The sequence below is a fragment of the Doryrhamphus excisus genome, linkage group LG7 (assembly GCF_037039965.1).
Source record: "Doryrhamphus excisus strain RoL-2023G ecotype Guam linkage group LG7, RoL_Dexc_Guam_v1.1, whole genome shotgun sequence".
Lineage (NCBI taxonomy): Eukaryota > Metazoa > Chordata > Actinopteri > Syngnathiformes > Syngnathidae > Doryrhamphus > Doryrhamphus excisus.
The window spans coordinates 22,995,418-23,011,879 of NC_136363.1; the positions used below are offsets into that span (position 1 = coordinate 22,995,418).

The 16,462-nt window shown below is 46.6% G+C and overlaps 2 protein-coding genes across 3 annotated transcripts in view; one reads left to right on the forward strand and one right to left on the reverse strand.

Moving 5' to 3' along the window:
• The window catches only part of LOC131109074 (uncharacterized), a 108,675-nt gene that overhangs the window by 25,776 nt on the left and 66,437 nt on the right, over positions 1 to 16,462 (reverse strand). The window lies entirely within an intron of this gene.
• LOC131109076 (phospholipid scramblase 1) lies at positions 8,885 to 12,905 on the forward strand. Of its 2 annotated transcripts, XM_058060649.2 has the most exons (7): positions 8,885 to 8,966; positions 9,404 to 9,479; positions 9,810 to 9,852; positions 10,282 to 10,502; positions 10,572 to 10,733; positions 11,066 to 11,227; positions 11,577 to 12,905. In XM_058060649.2, the coding sequence occupies exons 2-7, from the start codon at positions 9,411 to 9,413 to the stop codon at positions 11,604 to 11,606; spliced, it is 687 nt and encodes a 228-aa protein (XP_057916632.1). In that variant the 5' UTR covers positions 8,885 to 8,966; positions 9,404 to 9,410; the 3' UTR covers positions 11,607 to 12,905. The 2 variants fall into 2 exon arrangements, with proteins under 2 accessions (XP_057916632.1, XP_057916633.1); XM_058060650.2 differs by lacking the exon at positions 8,885 to 8,966 and having other exon boundaries at positions 9,459 to 9,479; positions 10,266 to 10,502.

Here is a 16,462-nt window from a genome sequence, read left to right on the forward strand (position 1 = left end):
CCACATTTAAATATGAAGCCACGTGTAATTAGGCACGGAGACGTATTTGTCCCTGTTGTTCCGACAATTAGAACAATTTCCATCAAGGGTTTGGTCTCAGCTTGATGATTGATGAACTTTACAGTTTATTTACGAAAGCTGGACACGGCGTCCTTCACCGGGCATGGGAGGTGGTTGACGAGGCCATTGGCCCCCCAGCGGTCGGGGGGAACGGAAGACCCGGTGGGGAAAAGCAAGCTAAGAAGACAAAGCTCAGGAATGGCGTCTCCGCCCCTCCTTCCGCTCCGTCTTGCCAACAAGTCTTCAGGAAGGGAACGATGAAAACTCTTCATCTCTTCCATTTTTGTTTCCTGATTACGGAGTCACCACAGCAGATCGTTTTTATTTTTGGCTTGAGCTGTTTAAATTCCAGATGGTCTCCCGTTTGTTATTCCTAACCGCGGTGCATGCCATGCTTGGAGGTCTGCAGTGGGCTGCTTGGAGTTCTGAGGATGAGTTGCTTAGCAACCTAACGTATCTTTAGACATGAAGAGGTGCCAACTAGGGTCATCGTCCTGCAGTCACGTCGGTCTGGAGGTACGGAGTCATGTGACGGAATAATGAGAAGCTGTGATAAAGATGAACACCATGTTCAAGTCAAATCGAGTATTAAGACGAAACGAAGCCAACATTGTCCATCGCAGAGACAAAGCGTCTCTCTCGACGCTGGCTAGCATCACATAACAATGCGCTAATGCGCCTCCAAGCGCACCCAAACGTCATCCCTCCTGTCGGGACGCTCAAATGAAGACGTCCCGACGTGGAGAGGTCCGCTTTTTCCAAGCCGGGTGTAAAGTAATACGGCGGCGAGCGAGTGAGCGACACGGGCCTCCTGATGGCGTGACCCGCCGGCGGGTGAACGCCGCGCCAGCAGCAGTCCTTCCCTCTGAGTGTTATGACAGGCGAGCCAGGTCAGGTTGCAGCCATGATGATACACGGAAAGCTCTCAACTTCTCTGCTGCCCTGTCGCATATTGACCTTGGCGTTTCTGACAACGTCATCCATCACGGACCAAGCTCGTCCGGCGGGCGACGCCGCCAAGTCAATCCGATTAAGGAATATTAGCGCGAGATGGATGCTGGACGTCAACGCTGCAGAGGGATCAAGCCTCACGCTCTTCATGCGTTCCTCCTCCCCGAGCACCACAGGCCTCGGATTCTGATGGATTCCACGGCATCTCGCTTTCATGAATCGGCTTTACCGCCTGCCTCGAGAAACACACCATCCCTGAACAAACCCCTCGTTGATGCGCCACAACGCATCGCCACACCGGTGTCAGAGATCTGCCCTGCAGGAGGAAAACTCAAGGCGCTTCAGAAAGTTGGTCCATTTTTTATATGAATAATATGCCACTGATGTAGTTCAACTCCCTTTCAGTCAGGGCAAAGGATCGTGGGCCAAACGTGGTACAAACATGCAGCAACAAGCCAGGCGGGGCTGGGGCTCAAACGCTCCTCCACAACTCTAATACAGCTTTGGCAACAACAACACAAATGCCATTTGGAAATACAGAAATACATAAATACATAAATACACAAATACCCAAGCCGTAGGGGGACGTATAGGGGCAGGGTAAATAATGCCCCATTGAGTTGTGGATGGTTGGACGGGTGTACGGATGTCATATTTACAGTACAGCCATCCTGGCAGGGATACTTCAATGGCGGATTGTTTACTATTTCATCAGTGGGCAATATGGAAGGCATCATCAGTCCATGCATGTTTTTATCCTGCTTTATAGCTCTGTTAATAACCTAGAATTGCTTATGTATTTTATACAAGGCCTAATACATACAAACTGTATTATAGCTGTGAATAAATTATAATTGTTTATGTATATTATATAAGGCCCAATACATACATACATACAGTATTATAGCTCTGTTAAAAACTTATAATTGCTTATGTATTTTTGTCAAAGGCCTAATACATACATACATACATTATAGTTAATAACTTATTATTGCTGATGTATTTTTGTCTCAGGCCTAATACATACATACTGATTATAGCTGTTAATAACCTATAATTGCTTATGTATTTTTGTCTAAGGCACAATACATACATACTGTATTATAGCTGTTAATAACTTATAATTGTTTATGTATATTATATAAGGCCCAATACATACATACATACAGTATTATAGCTCTGTTAAAAACTTATAATTGCTTATGTATTTTTGTCAAAGGCCTAATACATACATACATACATTATAGTTAATAACTTATTATTGCTGATGTATTTTTGTCTCAGGCCTAATACATACATACTGATTATAGCTGTTAATAACCTATAATTGCTTATGTATTTTTGTCTAAGGCACAATACATACATACTGTATTATAGCTGTTAATAACTTATAATTACTTATGTATTTTTGTCTAAGACCCTCACATTTTGTTAAATGAATGACTTCATTTTTTAACAATTAAATAAAATGACACAAAAAATATTTTGCTGAGGAATTCCCTTGGAGATGAATCAAGTATTTGAGTGGTGATGCATCATGATCAAGAGGTAAATCGTACGAGATGGTTGCCAGGGAACATTTTAGGGAGAGGGTTAACGCTCTCAGTGAAAACCAAGGCAAGAACACGGACTGCCAGCATGGATAAGACGTGAATGTGTGTAAGGAGTCTCTGCTGGGAGCACCCAACTAGTGACCCCTGCTTTTGGGGAGTTGCGATCGTGTGTGTGTGTGTGTGTGTGTGTGTGTGCGTGTGCGTGTGTGAGGTACGGCACAAAGAACAGAGCAGCATTGTGCGGCCTTCCCCTCCGGCGCGGTGCAAGCGTGCCGTCCACATGCTGCAGCCGAGTTAAAATGGGCGTCCCACTCTGCCACGACCTTTGAACTGGACGCCGATGCCCGCCGGGAGCCGTGTGTAAATGTTCAACACGCTGACTCAACTTGAGATCATTTATACTAAGGCATAAAGAAATACGCACATTTTTTGAAGTACATGATACTTCAATATTATTTTGAAAACACTGCAATCAAATATTTTCCACATTGACGTGTTTTTCCTCAACATGTATTTTTATCTCTGCTGTACAGTATGTGTTGCACATTTGAGAGCAATTACACAAGACAAATGAATATGATGAAATATGCCACATAGATAATGTGTCAACAAATATTTTATATGATTCTATATAGATTTTTTTTTTCAATTCGCCGTAAGAATTTTAAAAAAGCTCTCTAAGCACACAGCAATTGTAAAAAGATTTTTCAATTATTTTCTTTTCTTTCTGCTGTTCCATGCAAAATGTGACCCCCCCCCCCCCCCCACACACACATTTTTCCTTTTGATCAGCCTCAGCGTGACAGTGTTTCCCACAATGGACTTTTACGGCGTGCCAGCATGGCGTCGTGTCCGCCAGGGAGGTGAGTACCAGGTGCCGGCCTCGCTCTCTGCCATGACGGACACGGCGCTGACGCCGCCCGTCACGGTTTACGTCAACACACGCATTAGGCTCGGCCTTGTTTACTAGACTCCAGACTATTTACTAGACGCTACACTATTTACTACACTATTTACTAGACTCTAGACTATTTATTAAACTCTAGACTATTTACTAAACTCTAGAGTATTTACTAAACTCTAAACTATTTACTAAACTCTAAACTATTTACTAAACTCTAGAGTATTTACTAAACTCTAGACTATTTATTAAACTCTAGACTATTTACTAAACTCTAGAGTATTTACTAAACTCTAGACTATTTATTAAACTCCAGACTATTTACTAAACTCTAGAGTATTTACTAAACTCTAGACTATTTACTAAACTCTAGAGTATTTACTAAACTCTAGACTATTTATTAAACTCTGGAGTATTTACTAAACTCTAGACTATTTATTAAACTCTAGACTATTTACTAAACGCTCGACAATTTACTAAACTCTAGACAATTTACTAGACTCTAGACTATTTACTAAACTCTAGACTATTTACCAAACTACACTATTTACCAGACTCTAGACTATTTACTAGACTCTAGACTATTTACTAAACTCTAGACTATTTACTAGACTCTAGACTATTTACTAGACTGTAGAATATTTCCTAGACTCTAGACTATTTCCTAGACTCTAGACTATTTACCAGACTCTAGAATATTTCCTAGACTCTAGACTATTTCCTAGACTCTAGAATATTTCCTAGACTCTAGACTAATTCCTAGACCATTTACTAGACTCTAGAATATTTCCTAGACTCTAGACTATTTCCTAGACTCTAGAATATTTCCTAGACTCTAGACTAATTCCTAGACTATTTACTAGACTCTAGAATATTTCCTAGACTCTAGACTATTTACTAGACTCTAGAATATTTCCTAGACTCTAGACTAATTCCTAGACTATTTACTAGACTCTAGAATATTTCCTAGACTCTAGACTAATTCCTAGACTCTAGAATATTTCCTAGACTCTAGACTAATTCCTAGACTATTTCCTAGACTCTAGATTAATTCCTAGACTATTTCCTAGACTCTAGATTAATTCCTAGACTATTTCCTAGACTCTAGATTAATTCCTAGACTATTTCCTAGACTCTAGATTAATTCCTAGACTATTTCCTAGACTCTAGATTAATTCCTAGACTATTTCCTAGACTCCATCTACTTTGTGTTTTTGTTTCTCACAAGTTGACATCATGACAGCACAAAGGCACACATCTCTACCGTTTCTTTGGGGGTGGGGGGGACGTGTCATGGACTTGGAGCACCCTCTACATTCCACAAGCCAAAGTGCACGCAGCCCCCCCCCCCGGCCGGAAGTAGGAGAGGGGAGGCCATCCGGCGTGAGCCGTGTTTTACATGCCGCCATTACAGGGACAGGGAGGACCGAGGTGGGGGCGGGTATGAGGTGGAACGGGGGCCGCCTCCTTCCAGCCTTCACTTGAACCACAACCACGGCCCCCGCAGGAGGTGCGCTTGGCCAGCTTTGAAAAACAACAGGATGGAAGAAGCATTTCATCTTCCTTTCCAGAGCAGGAGCCTATCCCAGCGGCCAATCACAGACACCACCTCCTTCTCAACCATTTGCTAAAATGTAGCACCCTAATGGAAGGACAGCCACCCATCTACGGGGGCCAGTAAAGTTGAGCATATTTAGGAAGCTATAAACCCCAACCATAAAAATATCCTTTTATTAACGTCTCAGAAAGGATTGAATGGGTCGGTCTGGAACCAATGAACACAGTAAAGGGGGGGGGGGGGGGGGCAACTGTACTTACTGTACGTTGCCATACCAACCTTTGGCACCCCCCCCCAACCTTTCCAAAGAGCCCATCCTGGTTCCTCTGAGTCGTTTTGCAGGTCCGTGTCAGGAGGACAACTTTGATGTCTGGACTTGATTGGCCTTGCTAAGCTTCTCTACGTCCGGCGAGGCCAGCCACCTGAACATGCAACACTCCTGGAGTCAGTGAACGCCTCGCCAGTCGGTCAGGAGCGAGCTGCGGAAGACGTGATGTTGCGTGGCCTCCAAACAGCTGTGGCGCCTCCTTTGTGTTGCTCCGAGGCTCCGCTGGCGCCGATCCATTCAGGGCTTTCACACCAGTCTCACTCACTTCTCACTCCCCGGGCTCTGCCTCGCAGCTCATAAATTAAGCAGGGAGGGGGGGCTGGCATCGGAGGAAAAAAGATGATCTTTGAAACGATAAACTGTGACATGCGGACCCAGGTGACGTTCGATCACACGACGGAGGAGCAACGCTGTCGTACATAAAAGGCCTCGACTCATCACATGCATTTGGCCAATAGGATGAGCTGCGGCATGTAATAATCGGGAGGGGAGAGGGGGGGGGGGGTGATAACACGGTTATAGTGACAAGCAGTGGGGATGACTGCTGCTGTCAAAACTGAAAGATGCATGACGGGACGCTGCAGCCATTATTCAAATGTTTAACGCAGCGTGATGTACGCTCATTGTCGTCAATAAGGTCAGCATACTCAGCCCAGACGTGGCGCCGTGACCTCGTGACACGCGGGGCGGGGCCTGGTGCACGCCGGGATGCGGCATCGGGAGTATCGGGTGACTTGTGGGTTCTGGCGAGGAGCGAGGAGGGAAAGCGGTGAGACGGCTTTGCGTGAGACGGCGTACGGAAGCATATGGACGCCCTCCTCGCCTCCTCGTTTCATACATGTTTCTTTTGACATCAATAATGCCTCGGCATCCAGTGGCGCTTGGAAGGCGGCCAAAACAATTATAAAGTTGCCGTGGAAACTGCCGTCCCGTGCCAGAGCCAGGCCGACTGTCTTCGCTCAGATAACCCCGTGGAAAGTCACGCCGCACAAAGCACTTGACGAGGGCGGCCGGGCGGGTGGGAGGGGAGGGAAGGGAGAGTGCAGCAGAAGGAGGGAGGGAGGTAGGGAGGGAGGGGGAAGCTGAGAGGAAAAGACCAAATGACAAAAGCTCGGACATCCGCGGATGATGCAAACGCGTCTCTCAAAAAGTCCCGCCTCCAATTTGTAAGGATTCTCCCATCAACAATAACAAACAATTCCGTGTTGTTGGGGGGCCCGGCTTTTGGCCGGCGTGCCACCACGGAACCCCCCGGTCAATAAATATAGTATGCTCGCTTAACAATGATGTTCTCCTCCAATTTCACATCAACATTTGCAATAAAATCTTCAATTGGTTGAATCCCTCAGTATGCCTCAGTCATTGCACACATTGCCAGGAGAAAGCTTATCAAACATCCAGTGGAATGTCCAGTGGAACGTCCAGTGGAACGTCCAGTGGAACGTCCAGTGGAACGTCCAGTGGAACGTCCAGTGGAACATCCAGTATACTGGAGTGATTAAATCATTATTTTCCAAAAGTCTGAAAACCTACAGGGCCGCTAACGCTATTTTTAAAAATATAACCCGCACAGGCTAGTTTCCGTGTTTTAGCGTAGAAAGAAGCTAACCGCTGGTCATGCTGGAAGGTAAAGCCAAAAACAGCCTATATCTGGTGTAAGAAGAGGTTGGAGGTACGAAACCAGCGGCTTCCGTGAGGGCGTCAACATTGAAACGTACCGCTAGCCTTCAACGCCGCCAGCAATTTGGCAAAGTTTAGCTACCAACGTTGGCATTGAATGCAGTCGACTGTGTGAGTGTGTGTGCGTGCACGTGTGTTCCATTTTGAAAATGAGACTTTTATTAGTAGGTATGTTCTTTGAAAGCTATCACTTAGCCAGTGGGCGTGTCCTCATACGGTGTTTATTGGTTCCAAAAAACATCCGGTTTCTGTCAAAGAAAAAGCCCAAGTGATGAGTTCACGCACTCTGCGCTGATGCGGATAATTGTGGTGCATTCGGGTGCGCCCGAACGTTTACCTACGGGGTCTTCCGGCCTGACTCGTACACTTTGGGAACACACCTGCACATTTTCCCAAAGCTTACCCGCGGGTCGGGTAACAAGGCCTACGGGGGCATTAGCGTGGTCCAAACGGACTCCTACCTCAGCCCCCACTTTAACAGAAGCCAAGCGGCAAAGCAAAGCAGCCTCCTTCCCGGAGCTGGGAAGACCGGGAGCGGCGTAATGTATTGTAACCTTACGCTAAGCTAATGAACAAGAAGATGAAAGTGGCGTAAATGGAGGCATTTTTTACATCCATCTTGGGGCGTCCTCATTATGCGGCCGATATGACAAGCTCGTTAGGAGTGCACGAAAGATTACCCGAGCGGCTAAAGAGCAGCGGCGGCGGATTGTAAAACAGGTAGGAATGCGGCGAGGGCGCACACACCGACGGAGAGAAACCCCCGGTGGGAGTAACTGGGCTCTTAGAGTCACAAAGACAATCCGACTGCCTTTCAAAGACCCCCGACCGTCTGCTGTGTTTATTCAGATGGGAGCCTTGGACCGCTTTGTTTTCATCTCACTGATGAAGAACATCAGTGTCAGTGCTCCTCTCGGCCGTTCCACGTGATCTAGTGCCCCCTTGATGTCCGCGCAGACCTCCCTCTCTTCCGCCTCTTCTCTACTCGCTCGGCCACGGCTGCCCACGGCCGCAACATTAGGCCCAAAAAGCGTGCCAAACCATGTATCCCACCGGGCATCGTCCACTGGTCCGTGATCCTGTGTGTATTTCCCAGTACGGTCACATTAAGTCGAAGAACAGCCAAAATCGCCATCTTCCAAGATAAACATTGTGCGAGTGAGGTCCTAATTAAGAACATAACATTTTACCTGAATAAAGAGACATTATTAAGATGAAAAACAAGACTTTACAAGATAAAGCAACATCACAAGAGAAAAAAGTGGTACTAAGGGTTATTTTCTAGGCTAGCACGGTCACTACGCGAATCAATTAAAAGAATGTTTTAGTGTCAGCAGATCTGCACCGCAGCCATCATTTGTTCTCATTAGCAACACAAAGACAAAAAATCAGCACTGCTTGAGGGAATCGGGTGATTTGTATTCACAAATAGGGAAAGCCGACCCACTGACGCCACCGTGCTATTTGTAAAAGACATCCGAGTGCACGCTTGTGTCTGCATTGTGTGTTTATTGTGTGGGAATGTTTGCAATCTGAGGGAAAATGCTGCCGTGTCGGCGCTGAGCAGGAAGCAGCGCATTCTTGGCGCTATGCTGCCCTCTTGCGGAGACACGGCATAATACACGAACAGGCTCATAGAGACGGGTAAATAACGTCTAAATTCATGATTTCTCCCACTGAAATTGCTATTTCGCTCCAATAAATGAAAGACTACATTCTCCATCATCCAAGAAGGTCGTGTAAGCAGAAGAAATGTGAGTTAAAAGCAGGATAAAGACAACGCCGTTCTACTCCGTGATGTTCTACAGCCCTGCCTCGTCATTGGTTGTTGCGGACAGGAAGTGCGATGACGTGAGCCAATGGCAGCGTAGCTTTATTCCAAGGCTTTATTTCCGGAGTGGGCCGTTATTCACACGAGCGGAGGCTCAAAATTCGGTGAGTATTGCTCCTATTTATTGTTCGCACAGCTGCGTGATTGACAGCTGGGGGTGACGTCATCCGCCAGGGGTGTTCACGCGTGGCGAGTGACGGTGACAAAGTGCGCGCGCGCGCTCCCGTCGCTGCCGGACGTGGGGGTTACGAAGCGACAGCCGCCAACACACCTGACCTTTAACATTTTAGATCGCTTGGCTGGGTCATCTTGGGGGGGCTGTTTGGTGGCGTTATTCATGAAGGGGGCGGGGGCTGCGTCGCTCGCACGTACGTGACCCATTTCCTGTTCCTAAAAAGGTACAATCAATGCACGCATGGTGGGATTAAAGCCCCCCCTCCCGCCGTCCATCTGTGCTGACTGCTGTCCCCCCCGTGAACATCAGAGGGCGCCAGATGTCCCTCATTGACGTTGACATTGACACGTTGTCATTCATCAACAGGTGGGACATGAACATGTACACAGTTCCAAGCCCGGGGATACCCGGATGCCCACCTGGGCTGGAATACCTCACTCAGGTAAGTGGCATAAATCCCCTTTAGTCTGATCCTAGCATCCATTGGAGCATCCTGCATTACGTCACTGTGTGAGTGACACCGGCTGGCCCCTCCCCCTACAAGTGAGTGACGCATGTTCCACATTGATGGGTTCCAGCTCCAACAATGTGGATGGTGCTTCAGTCAGTCATTGCCTACTGCTGCTGCTGCTACTACTACAATACTACTACTACTACTACTAAAACATCAAGACGTACTGCAGTGACGATGCTGAAGCTTAATTCAGCCTTGAAACAAAGTACTTGATGGTGACCACTGTCCTCTATATCTATGTTGGCACTGTTTTTCCAGGTGGATCAGCTGCTCATCAAACAGAAAGTTGAACTAGTTGAAGGTAGGCAACAGGATGCATGAGTGATAGACTCGGGATGCATGACAAATATCAGGTCGATGTGAGGGATCATCATGAGACATCATACCGATAATTCTGCTCACATTAAAAATTGCTCCATCATTAAAAATCGCCTCGATTAGGTGGCATTACTCATTATCCAGGGGTGACAAAATCAATCAATCCATCCATCCATCCACCCATCCATCCATCCATCCAGAGGATCCACAGCAGGTGGTTCTCCTGACCTCCATAGCGGCACACCAGATGCTCAGAGCATGTATCCGAATAAAGTGCACTTTGCTGGGCCACAGCAGGCGGCCGCCTCTGCTCTATACTCTGGTTCTCCCGACAGTAGTGATGTTGTAGCAGCACTGTCTTTGTATCGGTATCGGCTGGGTCCTCATCGCCCGTAGTCATTCTTCCATGCAGCTTTGGTGGGCTTTGAGAGCAACAACAAGTACGAGGTGCGTAACGCCATGGGCCAGAACGTGTTCTACGCCGTGGAGGAGAACGACTGCCTGAGCCGCCAGTGCTGCGGCCCCATGCGTCCCTTCGCCATCCACGTCCTTGACAATTTTGGACAGGAGGTCATCACCGTCACCCGCCCCCTCAAATGCATGTCCTGCTTCTTCCCTTGCTGTCTCCAAGAGGTGAGACGCTGCTCACTGTCCCGGTCGGCTGGTCCGTCCACAGCAGTAAAATTAGAATGTCTCGTGCAGCTGGAAGTGCAGGCCCCCCCGGGCAACACGGTGGGCTACGTGGTACAGCAGTGGCACCCCTTCTCCCCGAAATTCATCGTGGCCAATGAACACTCGGAGCCTGTCCTCAAGATCCACGGTCCTTTCTGCGGATGGAGCTGCCTTCCAGATGTGGACTTTGAGGTGAGCTCAGCCAAACACGTCCATCCATCCACACCAGGGCAGGGAATCCGGTTCCAATCAGGATTGGGTGAAGCCATGCAAAGACCGAGATCATGTGATAGAGCACGTTTATTCCACGGCTCAGCTGGTTTTATTAGACTGAGCCGGGTGAGGATTTGGGGTCTGTGATCCAGACCAAGAAGTAAGTGAAGCATAGCATCTCCACGCTGTCTGCTTTTAAGAGGCGCACGAGTCAAGTCGTCACAGGGAAGACAGCCTGGAATTGTGTTGACTTGTGAATTTCTTCATGGTTAAACCCCAACAAGTCTAGGAACTGGTCTCTCTTGCTCCAGATTCTGACCATGGATGAAGCCAGCAAGATCGGGAAAATCAGCAAACAGTGGACGGGTCTCCTTCGGGAAGCCTTCACTGATTCAGACAACTTTGGCATCCAGTTCCCCATGGACCTGGACGTGAGGATGAAGGCCGTCATGATCGGGGCGTGTTTTCTCATCGTAAGTCAAACACTCACTGGGACACATTGGATTCCCAGTCCTACATCCACCAGGACGACAGCACAACTTCAGCTCACCGCATTTTACTCTGGTTATTGGAATTTCACCCACTGGTGTGTTGCATTAACTAATTCTGGAAATGTCAAGTTGCACACATTCTTACATACGATGATCTCCACACATAGCAACCGCTCCGTGTAGCGCTTTGCTTCCTTTTTAGTGGAGCCTGTGACGCCGGAGCCGCTTTCTTGACCACAAATGTAAAACACATTTCACAGTCAAGTGGACTTTTCACAAGTGTTTTATGCTAAATGTATGATCATTCCATGTTTCTCCGCTTTCATTGCAGGATTTTATGTTTTTTGAGACGACTAACTAAAGAGTAGGAGAAATCGCTCTCCTGCAACACTGCCGGAAGAAGGATCAGGGCCAAAAAGCTGCTCCACAACGCCATGCAACCTTCATGAAATCACGTTCAAATCACCATCAAAGCTGGATGGATGTGGCGGTAGAATCCTCCTTTTCCACAACTGCATTCGCATCCAGTTTGTTGCTGATCTTAGTTTGAGTCGATGCAGGAGATGTTTTGTTATTGTCTGTGTTCATGTTTGCTGAGCCAACACAGAAGCATCGATTATTACTGAAATACATTTCCAAAAAGATGTTAAGCATTTGTGTGATTAAGGCATAGGCAATTGAAATAGTGGCTATAGAGCTAATACGGCAAAAGGACATTTGTTTGTGTTTTATTTGGACAGAGCGCTACTTGTCTGCACTGCTTCCTGTATGTGTGCTGCAAGTGATCCAGTGTCAATTTGAACAGACATCCATTGCTTAGTTAAGGATTTAAAGTGTACGTTCCGGTGTGCTCCACTAGAGGGCGCCAGCTTTTCATCCATGAAAATGAACAAGCCTCCAGTCTGCTTTCTGCCATGTTTTTATGAAGATAGTAGTCTATGTACATGTACAGTATTTTTGGACAAACTCAGGTTGAAATGCATGCTACTTGAATTTAATGTCAGCCTCTGCTTACTCACATGTAACTGACTATGGATTGTACACACATTCGACGTCTTTTATTCGAAATATTTCTATTTTCTATGTTGATAAACTCTATTGGTATGGTAGCAAAAACTGACTGAAGCAGATGTTTTCTTCATATATGCACTTCCTGTTTTTATGATTTATTTGATTTTCTTTCAAATAATGAGTTGAGTGAAATAATATTTGTTCCTTATGCAAAATGTTTGTATGTTTCAGAGAAGATATTTATGTCAAGCGTATTTTATTGATATTGTGGATCCAATTGTTGGTAGAATATCAGCTATAAATCAGTTTGGCAGGAATTGTCTCTGTTAAGCTTTGGCCGATCATCCGAGGATGTTTGATGGGCTGGAATGTGTTCCTAAAACAGAAGACGCTGCCGCTACGCCAGCTTTCAGCTCCTTGTCACCTGTGAGTAAACCACTCCAAAACTATCAGGCTTGAATGTCCAAACTGCAATCCCCTGTGTACTTTTGCACAACTTGTGAGTACTAACAATTTCATGAAAGCAAATAAACTGACTTAGCTCATGGAAACATCAGTAAAAAGAATACTGGCCAATGATCACTTTAGTTGTGTCATCTTGTTTTTTTCTGGGTTGCCAATGTCTCTACAAATAAAGCCACTGCACCCGAAAGACAACTTGATAGGAGATTATTTAGAGTCAGCAGGCCTGCAACGCCCTCCTGGTGAAGAAGCGCCCTGGCAGAAAAAACTAACTTGGGACAGGAAACAGAAGAGTGTGTGTGCTGTGCACTGAAAATAAAAGTTGGGCTGCTGTTAGCTCCCGCCGGGAAGCGCGATCCACAATCTGGAATCTGTGGTAGCCGTGTTGCAGCCCGGCGTGATAAACAAACATCCCGAATGATCTGTGTACACGTAGCCAAAGACAACGCCATATATGCACAAGTGGCCAAGCAGCAACGGATGCAGGACGTAATCGTTATCCCTTTGGCACATCCAATCATCAGGACATCCGGACCATCTCCTGCTGGACACGCAGGGTCCGTCCATGCACCGACGCTGTCGCAAAGCAACCCTCACATGAACATCACCTTCCTAGGAAGCATGACACTTTGTCCCGACGAGCCACCCTCAGCCTTGTCAGGGAAACATTCCCTTCTGATGAGAATCCCGGCATCAGACTGAAATGACGCAATAAACGCGGCCAGCTGGTGATGACACTCAAATTAAAGGCCAGGAGCCAAGGAGCTCATCCTGTACTATTTTAGAAGTAAGCCACCTTTTCTTGATTACTCGGTTGTATCTTGGACTTTTCTATATGCAAGTTCTTCTGGTCTACTATGGGCTACGACTGCCTCGGGATTGGGGGTTCTAGCACCCCTCATCTAGTGAGTTTTCATGTGGTCGAAAGACATTCCCATTTAATAAGTATGTACGTGTGTACAAGTCCTTAAGACCATTAAAAGTGTACTTGCTCAAGCACTGTGGTCTTTGGAGTAAATACTATGTTGACTAAACCCCTTGGCCTGCCCCCTATCTGGACTGGAACCACTACCTTGGACCACACCCTCCGAGAGTGGCAGCGACGTGGCCAGAAGAAGGGGAGATGGTGACGTGGAGATGGACGGCGCACGAGGCCGGGCGACTGGAAGATGGCCCCAGGGAAGTAAAGCACGCTTGCAGGGGGATCAAAGCGAGCGTTGAGGCTAAAAATAAAACAGCCATTCTTTTACCGTCATGCTGCAATTGTGGCTTCTCCTCCAGGAGCAGGGACCAAGTGTCTAGGATATGTGACTGGCCTGCACAATTGCTAAAGCAGCCACTGGTACCACCAAGGGAGGCTGACGTCATCCTCCTCGTGTCTCCCACCACAGACGGACGCTTTTGTCTTTCTTCCGTGTGCAACATCGGTGATGGCGTCAACACGTCAATACGCTCCACCTGCTTTGTCACTTTTCTTGTTCTGTTTCTCTTTCCTCAAAGGAAATGTTCTGATATATCTTCCCTGTTAGACATCTCCTTGGCAGTCTGCTGTGTCATCTGTTTCTGCTTTCAGCTCCATTACGGCCAGCACCTCCACACCAGGGCCAGAGGAAAAGAGGAGGAAGGAGCAGAGACAGCAGAGGCTAGATGTTTGGGACTTTATGGCACCCTAATGAGGTTTAATGAAGGTGCAGAGCCAAGAATTTGCCAGCTCTGCTTGGGTCATGTCGGGCCTTCTAACGTCTCCTGGTCTCCTGGAACTGACAGGCCATCAAACACGGGTGTTTCTCTGGAAGGACCTCGTTTACCAGAGCTGCCGTCTGCTGTATCTGCCGTTTGCTTCCCTGATGAAATGTCATTTTCTTTCACGGGCGTTTAGAAAGGTAAAGAGCTCCGTAATATCTCAGTGAGGACTCCAGTTGGATTTGCACCAAGAACGTTTGAACGCTTTGTGGAGATGTAATGAAATCCAGAGGACAGCTCACCGGCTTTTCCAAATGTTCAAATTGTTTTATTTAGATATTTTTTATAGAGCCGAGCCTGGGCAGTGAGGCAAGAAAGCTCATTTGTCTTTTACGTGCTGCCAAGATGCAGAAGACATTCACCATCACAAACACTCATCAGCTGCTGAGTTTTTACTGTAACTTACTGAAATCTTTATTAAATACTTGACCCCCCATCGTAGGACGTCCATCTTTAATGCACGTCATACCTCTGCTAGGCTTGGCTTCCATTTGCCAAGTCCATTCCTCTCATTGGTAGAAACGTGGGAGGATCGGAAACGACCATCATTTCCTAGCATCTTCCCAGCACTCACATTAGTCTTATTTGCATGTTGACTTATGGAGGGAAACCATGAGCTCACATCAGGTCCCGTCAAATACTCTGGCATGGATACTGGATGGTCTGAAGGTGTCAGAGGGAGGTAATCCCCCTCGTTAGAACTTCACATCTCCCACACGCTGAGGCCCCAGCCTTGGGACGCCGTTTAAGTCAAACAATTACGCAGCGCATGGCCGCTGAACGATTCGCCAGAGGGGCCGATCTGTTGGCCGTAACGAAGAATGGGGGAAAATGAGCCAATGGCAGTTCCAGGGTCAGCTGGGTGTCGTGGCATACACCGCATCTGACATGTTAGACCACAGTCTAACGCATGGAAAAAGTCACTTTTTGTTCTTAGCACGGTGGTTTGTCGCTCAGTACTACACAAGTATACACAAGTATACACAAGTATCCGTGATCTCACAGAAACTAATGGAAACCCAAAATAAACACCGGCCCCTCCTTCCAATTCTGACGAATTACTTTGGCCAATTACTGCACATTAAAACAGTTGGCGTGTTGTTGTAAATCTAATTGCTGTGACAAAATCTTTCCACAGACTGAAGAGACATACAGTGGAAGCCAGCCGGGTTTCAAACCACCTCTGCTTCGTACCGTGTGTTTGAAATCTAATCCTAGTGTTGGGAGTAATGGCGTTTAAGATTACTAACGCCACGACTGCTAATCCGAATCATTGCCATTTGAAACTAACTACACCACCATTCCCAGTACAGACATGTGGCACATGATCTCCATCAACCATTCATAAGCCGGGACTGCTGTTGTACCACATGGCTACGCTGCCGTATCCTGGTCCTACTGCACTCTGAGAGTATATTAGATCATGGTTTTTTATGAATAAACAAGATTTGGTATGCAGTATCGTGTCCACTAGGTGGTAGTAATGAGACAAAACATTAGGACATTAGCTTACATGACATGACCTTAACACAGCATGAATGTGATGTTCTCCCATTCCATGTGGAAGTGGTATATTGTTGGTGTCTTTTGTTAGAAGGAATACATTTGAGGCTAACTGTTTTGCTAGTTAGCATGTTAGCTGACAGCATCTCAAGTTTCTGCAGCATAAGAGTTACAATGCGGTGTAAGCAAAGAATAAAAAGAGTGGAAAGGTGACTATAGGGCTGTTATTTCATGTCTACAGGGCTCTAATCATGTCTAATCACAGTTTATGGTCTAACTATGAAAATATTCCTTTTGTTAACATTGAATCCCATATCGTGGAAGTTCACCTGACATGATCGGGTCTGAAAGCAAAGAACCGCGATAAATGAGGGACGACTGTACTCTAGGTTTTCCACCATTCCCCGATAACCCCCACAAAAAGAGGCAGGGCTGTATGGCACAGACATGAATTAATCATGTTCCATACCACCACTGCAAAAACGGCATGGCTCATTT